Source organism: Eptesicus fuscus, chromosome 5 (genome assembly GCF_027574615.1).
Source record: "Eptesicus fuscus isolate TK198812 chromosome 5, DD_ASM_mEF_20220401, whole genome shotgun sequence".
Lineage (NCBI taxonomy): Eukaryota > Metazoa > Chordata > Mammalia > Chiroptera > Vespertilionidae > Eptesicus > Eptesicus fuscus.
This window is the reverse complement of record NC_072477.1, coordinates 26767338-26778424: the sequence shown is the minus strand read 5'-3', so window position 1 is coordinate 26778424 and position 11087 is coordinate 26767338. Positions and strand designations below refer to the sequence as shown.

Below are 11087 nucleotides of genomic sequence, written 5' to 3'. Positions count from 1 at the left end.
TACCATCACATGAGACCAGCGCCTGGCGTGCATGGTAAGTCTGCAACCTAGCGTGCCAGGTTGCAACACTAAAACTTCTCTGGAAGAAGGCCTCTGTCACTGAGGACTGCACGCTGCGCCCACATGCTCAATACGACCTTTGTCCACAGTCTTCCCATTCCCAAAGCTCCTTCCTCTCCAGCGCATCTGTTCCTCATCGCAGCCCCGTGAGGCGGGCAGGGTAAATATGCTTCTTGCGCCCATGCTTAGAGGAGAAAAACGAGTCTCAAGAGAGGTTAAGTGAGTTGCCCAAGGTCACACAGTAAAGTCACAAATCCAGGCCTGCCTGACAGGGCTGGAATGAGAGGGAGGCAAGTGAGGTGCCAGGGGGCAACATTTGAGGAGGCACTCACTTGCATGACCCCCGAGCGCGAGCACCTCCTTAAACTCTGCCCTGCTGCCTGACCCCAAGCCACAGGCCCTTCCCAGAGCGTGGAAGCTGCTGCCTCCACACCTCGTACCTGCAGGTCAGCCCTGCCAGAACCTACCCCCGAGCCTTGGGCGGCCAGATCTACTAGCTGAGCGGGGCATCTCCCTCTCTCAGGATCCAAGAACATTTTTCCAGAGCCCTGCTGCCGGAAACACTTCCCAAAAGAGTGGAACGGAACAGGAGGAAGTAGTATCATTACAGCCATGTGAGGCTGTCACGCACCCTTGAGCCAGAGGGCCAGGGAGGACAGGCTGGGCCAGCCTCCACCAGCCTTGGGGAGAGATGGGCTGGAACAGGCAGGCCACATGGGCAGCTCCCAGGATGGTGGCCCTGTGATGCTGACCCACCCAGCCAAGCTCTCCTCTCTCCAGGCCTCAGAGCCCAGCGAGGCCCCGACTCAGCCTCCCCCTACCTTACACAAAGTGTGAGAGGCACCAACTAGCTACAGGAGTTTTATTTTGAATCTGCAAAGAGAAAAACTTTTCTAATGTGGATGATTCTATTTACTAATTAGCCAGCTTGCTAGAGTCTAGATTACGACTTATTTAGCTTCTCCAGAGAAACAACACCTGTGCACCATGGGGGACTCTACAGTAGCGGGCAGCTATGGAGGCTTGAGAGCTGATCTGTTGGGATGCAAATCCCACTCCACTTGGGAAAGTTACTCTCCTACCCTGAGCCCATTCCCTCCATCTATAGAAAGGGCACGGGAATAGTACCACCATCTTCAGTTGTTGCTATTACAAAAATACATCCATGATCAGTGGCCCAAAAGGAGCCAGGTACTCAATTTTTTTTCTTATATGTATAATTTAACACAACTCTGTAGGTTTTTATTTTTGAAGTGTAACTTATAAAAGTGCATAAACCTTCAGCATGCAGCTCAAATCACTTTTATGTACATATACTCTATCTTCTAATCAAATCTCTACCGATGTAGATTAGTCTTGCCTGCCTACGAACTGCATATAAATGGACTCACAGTAAATGCTCTTGTGTGTCAGGCTGCTTCCACTCAACTTTATCTTTCTGCAATTCATCCATGTTGTTGTATAAATAAGCATTTATTCTTGTATACAGTGTATAGTATTCCATTGCGTGGCTACGCCACTGTTTGTTTATCCATCGAACTAGGTGTCATCATCATCATCATCCCATTTTGCAAATGAGGAAACTGGGGCTCTGAGCTGCTTACTAAATTTTTAGCCTGAGGTCACAGCGTGAGGTTGACTCTGAGCAGGAACTTGAGCCCAGGTCCCTGACTCCAAAATCCGCTTCCTACCTGGACAAGAGAGCCTCCCATCCCCCTGGAATACTGGGGTGGGCAGACATGAACTCTGTCCTGTATGGTCATGAGCCCCTTCTCCCTGCAGTGCAATTAGGAGTCAGGGGACAGCTGCCTGCCTGGCTTCAGGTAGTGAGAGAGCTGCCTCGGGGTTGGCCATGGCCAGTGTTTGTTTTCACTGCACCCCAAGCTGACAGTGCAAGTTAGGACGTCACTCGCAGCCCTGTGCCTTGAGACCTGGCCTTTGCCAACATGTCAGCACCACTGCAGACAGCCTCAGCGCAGTGGCGGCTTCCTCGTCCCCTGACCAGCAGCTGACTCTCGTGGGCAGGAGGAGGGAACCTGGCCTGGCAAGTGGGCAGCCCCTGCCTGGCCTGGCTCCTCAGAGATAAGTTTCCCACAATGATAGCTCAGAGGCAACCCTTTGGGACTCCTCCAAAAATCATTGCAGGCCTTAGAGCGAGACGTTTTCTCTGTAACCCAAGCTTTACCCACCAAGAGGTGGTCGCCGCAGGGACCCTGGGGCTGACTGAACCTCAAGGAAAGGCTGAGGTTTCGCCCTGCTTCCCAACTCTCTGAATTTCTACTTGCTGCCCAGCAGAGCAGAGGCCAGGCTGAGAAGGGCTGGCTGGAAGGCAGCAGGCGGCTGGGGAGGATCCTGGCTGGTCTCCCCAGCCCCGTCCCCCTCTGAACACAGGTAGGGTTCCAGTCAGTGCAGCCAGACGTGATTAAACGGTTGGCTACGTGCAGGGCGGGGGAGACCCCGGGGGAAGAAGGGCACAGAGCCAACTCCCAAGGCGCCCAGGGCACCCTTTCCTGTCGATCATTAACAGAAGCCACCCTGCCACAGGCAGGGAAGGGGAAAGTCCAAGGAGGTGGCCTGCCCCTCCTCCCAGGCCCCGTCCTCCTAACACGCCAATCCAGGGCCTCGTGGGACATGAGATCATGACACTCGGTGGAGCGGGGGTGTGCGGAGTCATCTAATCCAACTGGCTGCTCTCATGCCCCTGCAAAATCTCCTCAAAAGGCCAAGGGAGACAGGAACTAACATGGGTCGATGTGCAGTTACTCCGTGCGAGGGACTGTGCCAAATGTGTTCAGTGTGCCAGCCTGTGACATGGCGGTAAAAGGCAACGATGGAGCGAGGCTGCCTGGGTTCAGATCCTGACACTTGTCGCGGTGCGACTAAGTCGTGCACCCTGCACCCCGATTTCTCCATCTGTACAACGGGGATGGTGCAGAACTTCCTCTAGAGGGTCACTGAGCACTTTACGAATGAACGCACATGCCGTTCCAGACTACCTGGCACTGAAGAAGAGTGGTCATGGCTAACGGTCCACTGGATGGAAAATCCAAGGTTGAGCCATTTGCCCAAGGCACAAACTGATATAAGGGGGGGCTGGATTTGAACCCAGGTTGAAGGATTTCAACACCCTTCGTCCATGCCATGGAGACTTCCTCCTGCCCTCACCCTGTCCGCCCCTTTGGTAACCAGTGCTTCATGATCCAATTGGCTGCAAAACCCAGCTGTGTCTGCCCCACATTTGCTCAAAGGCCCTCCTTTCACCAGAGGGCCACTGAGGAGCAGCAGGTTCCCAGCCTTCTTCTTTAAGATGAGGCTTCCAGGCCTACAAAGGGAAGTCATGGCTCAGTGGCCAAAGCAGATCTCATTTATTTGAGCTGCTCCAAGGGAAGACCTTTTTAGCCAAGGGCTGGACCGTGGGTGCAGGGCCAACAGCCACAGAGGCCCTGCCCAGCCAGGGCAGACCTGGTGCAGGCCCCCAAACCAGAGATGCCCCAAGGTCTAGGGCAGGAGATGGGGAAGCAGGCCTCATGGCCCAGGAAGTGGGCTGACAAAGGCTGGCCTGGCCTTGCCTGCCCCACTTCCCTTTGTGGAGGCCTTGCCTCCAGCTCTCTCTGCATGGCTCCTATGCCCCCCAGACTGTAGATGATCTCAGCGATAGAAGGCCCCTGCCAGCTGGGCTCAGACCTCCCTGGACTCCCTGCCAGCCCAGAGCCTGCCAGCTGCTGAGGCCCTTTCATCTCCTACAATCCTGGAAAAAGAATGGGCCCGAAAGAATTCTGCCGTTTCCTTTCCCAAGTAGCTTTGACCTATCTCCTCTACATTTAAGAACGAGATGGTAGACAGATCAGGCTCTTGGGCAACCAAGCTCACTTGGGACAGAGAGCTTCCTCGGGCCATAGGGAGACCCCCCTTGTCTTCACAGACCACCGCATGCTCCAGGGCTTCCTTTGTTATCACCCAGGGACTGACTCGATGGAGAACATTCTGGGCAGGCAGTGGGTATGTTTAGTCCCCTCTGAACCCAACCAGGAGCCGGAAAATTATGTCTCCGACTTGCCCATCTATGCCTGCAGGGAATGAGCTCAAGGTGAGTGATTGCTTTTAGTCAGAGGAAGATCACATGCCATGACACCATCACCACCAACACACACACACACACACACACACACACACACACAGTCAGTCCCTCCTTAAGGGACAGAGGCCTAGGTTCACTCCAGTCCCAGAAGGCTTGCTTTTCCCCTTCCCTTCACCACCAGCTTTTGCCCTCTAAGAGGGAATAGCCCCTATTGTACCTCATACACCTGACCCCCAGCAGGTACCTACTGGTCTGGAAAGGAAGAGTTGACAGGGTGCATAAGGACAGACTCAAGGACACCCCGGAGCCAGCCAGTGTCTTCTGCAGACCTCGCTGCCTTTGGCCCGGTGGAGTCAAGGTGGAAATTCAGCTTAGCCCCCCAAAGCTTACTGAGTGCAAAGAACCAAAGGCAGATGAGCCTCAAATAGCCATATTTGTCTCTGCCTCCCCAAAAAGAAATCCTCCTAAGAACCAGACTTGAGATTTTCAGAAAGATCCAACCTCCCTGGCAAGCAAAACATCCCCTCAGTGGGCATCTGGCCTCGGGTGGGTTGTTTCTAACCAAGACCTCGCCTTCCCAAGATGACCATTTACCTGCTCTGCATGGTATTAAGGTGTCACAAAGACCTAAGGATGACTTCCCGTTATGCTGGCCATTTTATATCCACTTCCCCTTCACAGTCCTCCCAATACAGAAGCATGTCCGATCCCGGTGAAACCTCGCGGTCCCCGTGCCATGAATGAGCCCCTCCCCCACCCTGGACGCTCCTCTCCAAGCCCGCATTGCTGAGGTGAGAGTTCATCTTACTCCAGGTAGTTTGAAGCTAGTCAATTCCCCCGGGGGTGGGGAATGAGCCTGGCAGCACCCACATGGCTCTCAAATCCAGGCTTGCTGGTGTGCCATGCGCTACATGCCCCCTGCACCATTCTGGCACTGCAAACGCCACACACAGGCTGGGCAGGGAAGCCTGGGAGCCCCTGTGCCTCCGCGGCCCTGAAGAGCCCGAGTCCACAGGTGGGCAAGGCTGGCCTTTTGTCAACAACCCACATACCAGGCAGGTCCCTTAGAAGGGCAGGCGGCCCTGCAATAAACCTCCACCCCATCTCTACGCTCAGCAGGCTTCCAGCATCAACCAAGGGAGCTGGCCATTGGTTTACCTGCCACATAGACAGGAGAAAAACCCACAGAGGAAACCCGCAAGCCGAGTGAAACCATCTTTACCATCCGTTTCTTGAAAAAAAAAAAAATGGGGTTTATTGATTTTTAAACTGCAAATAGTCGTTACAAAAAGTTTCCTTTTAAATAAATTCACACAAAGAAAGAGAAAAAGAAAGCGACGGTAGTGACCAGCAAGAGGAATAATAATTACATTCATCTTCATGTGTGTGTGCCAGTTCTGTTTGCATTAACATTGGAAAACGCTAAACCTGGAATCCAGAACCTCAAATCTGTCATCGGAATGTCTGGAGATGGGCACGTGGAAGTCAAAGGGTTTCTCTTTTTTTATTTTCCCCTTTTAGAAGAGATACATAAAAAGGTTGTTTTCCTTCTGTACTGTCACAGAACTTCTACATACATTCTCAGTCCTAGTTGTGAAAGGCCTAAAGAGAAAGAAACTCAATTTGCAGTCCAACAACAAAGGGGGGAAATTTCTAAAATAAATAATCCAACAGTTTTTTGCATTTTTTTAAATTAATTTTTCATTTTTTTAAAATAAAATAACCAAAAAAAAGTGTAAAGTTACAAAAATGTCGTTGAAGAATAATATATTAAAACTGTGGAAAAAAGGGAAAAAGACACGTCACAAAATTTTAAGATTAATATGAAGATCATAATTTAACATAAAAGAATATATTCTATGGATTTGTCATCCCGATAAATATGAACAAAATTAACAAAAAAAAGCATAGTTTGGCAATAAATACGTTTTGATAAGTTAAATAAGCTTTTTTATATTGATGTGCAGTGACAAGCAAAAATTTTGCTCTCCAATTTCTGAAAAGTTATATGAAGTTTAAAACCCAGGGAAAAAAGCATGGCGTGAGTGCTCTAAGGATAGACCTACGGTATTCTAGAGCAAAAACCATTAAAGCTACGTCTACGGGAAATCGTTTTACACAGATATTGTACGTGGAATGAATACCATTAACTCTCACCCCTTACATGTTTTTTTAGCTTTTCTCTCACTTTTTTGTCATTTTTTTTTTTAAGATGTCACATATGAACTGGGGAACTTTAGCACCAAAATCAAGTCTCTCATAGTCCATCTAGCTTCCCCTTCCTCCCCACTTTAAAAAAAAAAATAAAAATTAAATCACAAAGTCCCACTTATGTCACAATCTTCATCCACTTTTTCAGTCTTCCTTCCTGTAGACCTATGCGAACCCGGGCAAGATTAGTCAACAGAGGTTCGGGTCGGGAAGAAAAAGGTTTTGAATGTCAAGATAGGTTTCCCCAAAAACCCAAGTCTGGCAACAACTCTCCCAAGGGGGTGGGGGGGGGGGGGGTTGCTGGGGAAGGGAGGAGGAAGTGTGTGGGAGACTGAAGTAAGGGAAGGTGCAGTTGTATCGCCAGTGGAGGGAGCTGCTGGTCTGGGTCCCCTCCCTCCCCTCCCCCCTCCCCATGGGCAGAGGCTCTGGGAGGCCCACGGGTGCCCTCTGGCGCTGAAGAGGTAATGTAGTCACAGTGACAAAGTTAGATTACAAGGCACTAAGTTGCTTCTGTAAACTGTTACTGCTTTTTCTTTTGTGATTTGGCACTTAAGGCTTAAGCCGGGGAGGGAAAAAAAAAAAGGCATCTTACTGACAAAATGGGACTTGTCTGTTATGCATGGTAAGTGGGCTATAAAATCAAGGGAAGGGGGGGGTTTCAAGCCAGAGGAAGCTACTGACAAACTGACTTGTCCTTATGTTAGGGGGGGGGGAGGGTTAAAAGGGCGGAGAGGGGGGAGCATTCCAAGGTTCTAGGGGAAAGGGTTTGAGCTTAACCTTGTTAATGGAAGGGTTGGTAGGCTAGGACAGGGAGATGAGGGTAGGGGACATAGGGATGGCGTAGAGTGGGTAGGGGGACCCTCCCTACCCTGGCTTAGTCATCTGAGATGGAAAGTCTGCTGAAAATGGGCAGGCGTCTTGAGTTGTCCAAAGTGGGGGAGTCTGAGCCACTGTGGCTGCTGCTGGAGCTGCTCAGGTAGCCCTCCTGGTCCGAGAGAGAATCCTGAGGGCTGGGGGGAGAGTCGAACATGTGGGGGGACTCGGACATGGGCCGGAAAAAGAAGGTGGTCGGGGAGCCACCTCCGGGCAGCCCCATGCTAGGGGCAAAGAGGCTGGCCAGCTCCTGGCTGGAGAAGGCGAAGGGGTTATTGGTGCCATCGGGCAGGGTGGGTGAGGCCAGGAGGTCATCGGCGCTCAGGATGGGGGGCGGGGTGATGGACGTGGGGCTGTCCAGCAGCCCCGTGGCAGCGGCGGTGGCGGCGGCACTGGGAAACCCAGCAAAGCTAAAGCTATGCTGGAGGCGGGGACGGTCGGCGGAGAGGTCCCGGGCCCCGGCCAGGGCGCGGCGCTCCTCGGCATTGTGGATGAAGTGGCAGCGGGGCCCGTACGGGCAGAAGCCGATGGTGTGGAAGGTGCGGCACAGCTCCGTCTTGTACTTGGGGTGGCGGGTCAGGCTTCGGAGCTCGTGGATGCCGTGTGCGAACTGGCACTTGTCCCCGTACTTACAGGCACCGTTCTCCTCGAAGGGGCGGCACAGCTCCGTCTTGTAGCGGCTGGAGTTGACCTGGCCGCTGCCCGGCTGCTTCTGGGCGGGCAGCAGCCGCTCACCCCCTTCCGAGAAAGAGCGGTCTCGGAAGCGGCTATCCCGCGAGCTCAGGGCTGGGGCTGGCTCGCCCTTGAGGCTGCTGAGAAGCTGGTTCTGGTGGAACTTGGAGCTGGGCAGGGTGACCGAGTGCCTCCGGGAGAAGCCCCCACCCGTCGGGGTGCCCACCGCCTTCCTGTCCAGCAGGCAGCCCCCTGCGCTGGGAGTACTGTAGTTGAGCATCTTGTTACTCTGGAGGAAAGAGAGAGGAGAGAGAGGATGGTGAGGGACAAAGGCCATCCACCAGGCCCAAAGAGAGTACCTGCTAATGGCAGCCCCTCCACAATCGGGAATGCCCAGCTCCAAGAAACCATCCCCACTCCGGCCCTGGCAGGCCCCTCCCCCTTCTCCCACAGACCAGCCGCCTGGGTTTACTTTGGCCCCGTGCATTAAAAAAAAATAAAAATAAATAAAAAATCCTGGCCTATGTGAGAAGTTGTTTTATGCATGCACCCTATCCCAAGCAGACCCCACGAATGGACCCCCATTATCCTATCCCAAAGCTACCACTTGTATCCATAAAACTCCACTTCTTTGCCTCCCAGAGATTCCTCAGTTCACAAGACCCCACATCACGCGGACCTCTCTAGACTGCCTTCCCCCTAACAAAAACAGGTAAGCCTTAGAAGGCTAGGAGCCCCACCCCCTTTTAATCAATCCCTGCTTAGTCAACCACCACTGAACGTGGCCTAAGACTCTTCACTTCCTCCTTCAGAAGTGTTCCCTTCCTTTAGCAACAGGTTTCCAGACTGCCTTTGCTTTTATCTTGCTGGGGGAGAGGGGGGAATCCCCTGTCCGGGGTTAGAGGGGGGAAGAGGGATGTGATTCCTGGAAATAAAACTCATTGCCCCATGCTCGGGAAAGGGGTGCCCTTCCACAGTGCTCTCTCCAACATCTCTGCCCACCCAACCTCGCTCCCCTGGGAAGATGCCTTTGCAATTAAGTCTTCTGGCTCCAAGAGCAAGCTGGAATAAGAGTGCCAGTGTTTAATCTTTAACGCCAAGCTGCAGGTGGGAAGGAAAAAGCACCAAACCCCCCCACACGCCTGCCAGTCAATAATGGACTTGAGGGGGGGTGGGCAGAGCCACCACAGGCAGGTTTCTGTTCCAATGGGTTTCACCGGCCCAAACTGTACCCAAGATTTGGAAAGGGTGCTGGGAGTGGGGGTGGGGAATGACCTGGGAGTTGGCTCCCAGCCCTTGTGGGTGTCATTGTGCAAATTCTAAAGTTGGTCCCTTAGGATCAGCTGCTGGGGATCGGGAATCTGTAACAGCAACCACCCCATGGAGAGCGGATTACAGGAACCAAGTTGAGAGCCGGTTCCCAACAATGAGGTTCATTTAAAAAGTCCTGTGGGGGGGGGGGGGGGGGAGGGGGAGAGAAAGAGAAATAGATCAAAGAGCGAGAGAGCTGGGAAGAGAAGGGAGAAGAGCGGGAGAACGCAGGCAGTCAGGGCAACCGGGGTTTGGGAAAGCGCAGGGAAGGAAGGAAGCTGAAATTCCAACTTTTTGATGTTTCTCTTCAGCTCCTCGGCGTCCCTGCACCCCAACCCTGCAGCCCTGGCAGCTAGCTGCGCCGACTGGAGAAGCGAGCTAGAGAAAAGAGAGCAACATGACCCGACGTGTTTAGAAGGAGGCAAAAACACTTCAGCAATTAAAAGTAGCCTAGCAGCTTCCCTATTTCCTCAGGAATAAAACTGGGGAGTCCATAGGCTTTCTTTGCTGTGGACGCTTAACCCGCCCTCCTGGGGCATTCTGGGCTTAAAACTTGCTTTTTCTCACACCCGCTGGCAAGCTGCACGGCTTAAGGTCGCCCCGATTAAACCCTTCCTCCCGCAGACCCTTGAATTCAGACCGGCCTTTTTGTTACCGTGTCCCCCACCCTCCATTTCTACGAGCCGCGGTCCCCCAGAGGGAAAAAAAAAACAAGTAAGTGGGTCTACCCCAGGCCCACTTTCACCCGAAAGTTTGCGGCACGACCGTCTATCCTAAGAGGAAGACGGGCCGGGTTGGGGCCCACGGGAGCCCCACAGCAATTCTGCACCATCTTCTGAATGACAACCCTGGGCCTTTTTCTCGGACATTACCAGCCCCTTCAAAACCGAGGAGACCATCTCCCGGCAAAACGTCCGGGGACTCACTTCCCCGAGGGAGCCCCCTCCCCACCCCGCAGGCCGGCGATGTGGCTAAAGGAGACTGGAACCGCTCCGGCGGCGGCGGTGCCCAGAGCGCGCCCCGGGACACCGAGCAGACCAGGGAAACTGGGCTCCCGCAGCACGTGACCACCGAAAAGTTGCCCCCGCGTCCCTCGGGGAGCCCAGCCCCCCAAAACTCTGGTCTCTGTATTCCATCCCCATGCAATCCCCGCCAGAAGCTGCCGAAGCTCCCAGGGCGGGGAGGAGAGGGCCGAATTCCTTCAAACTGGGGAGGAGGAGGAGGAGGGATGGGCGAAGAAAAGAAAAACTATCTTCTTGACTTTCCCCCTTGACTTTCCCCCCCGCCGCTTTCCTGGACACACACTTTTGGGGATTTCTCTTTTCAGGGCAAAAGGGAACATCTTTCGAAAAAGCCAACACTCCGCCCCACGTTACCTTGCATAAAACTTCGCTCAGGTCGAAGATGGTGGTAGACACGAGGGTGGTGGTCATCGTGGGCACTCGCACGGGGCAGGGGCGAAGGTCTGGCGCGTCGTGAAGGTCCCGGTTGCGGGGAAGGCGCAGCCTCCGGCTCTCCGGTCTGGAGTCCCACACGCCTGCTCCCGGGGCCCCTCGCCTTTCTGACTCTCCGGCTGCGGGCGCGCGAAGCCCGATTTATAGTAGCTCCGGAGAGGAGGAGTTTAAACGTATTTAAATGAGGAAGAGGAGGGGGGAAAAAGTTGATTGACACTTAAGTTGAATCAGCCATGCGGTCAAACTCGGGGAGGGGAAAAAAAAAAAAACTTTCAAAAGGAAGAAGGGGGAAGGGAGACGAGGAAAGAAGGCGAGGGGTGGGGGGGGGAACCACTCTGAGCAGCGCACAACTTTTTTTTTTCTTAAAGAGGAAAAGTTTGGAGTCCGCTCGCTCCGCTCCCCCGCGCCCTGCTCTCCAGCCGCGCGCC

General features: G+C 53.4%; 1 protein-coding gene across 3 annotated transcripts; it reads right to left on the bottom strand.

Annotated features, from left to right (window-relative positions):
- Nucleotides 1-5375: 5375 nt before the first annotated feature.
- ZFP36L1 (ZFP36 ring finger protein like 1) lies at nucleotides 5376-10844 on the bottom strand. 3 transcript variants are annotated; one of them, XM_028141517.2, is made up of 3 exons: nucleotides 10582-10763; nucleotides 9497-9583; nucleotides 5376-8183 (listed from the first exon to the last, which is right to left on the bottom strand). In XM_028141517.2, exons 1-3 carry the CDS (start codon nucleotides 10636-10638, stop codon nucleotides 7224-7226), a joined length of 1104 nt encoding a protein of 367 aa, XP_027997318.1. In that variant the 5' UTR covers nucleotides 10639-10763; the 3' UTR covers nucleotides 5376-7223. The 3 variants fall into 3 exon arrangements, with proteins under 3 accessions (XP_027997318.1, XP_027997319.1, XP_027997317.1); XM_028141518.2 differs by lacking the exon at nucleotides 9497-9583 and having other exon boundaries at nucleotides 10582-10844; XM_028141516.2 differs by lacking the exons at nucleotides 9497-9583; nucleotides 10582-10763 and adding an exon at nucleotides 9170-9228.
- Nucleotides 10845-11087: the final 243 nt, after the last annotated feature.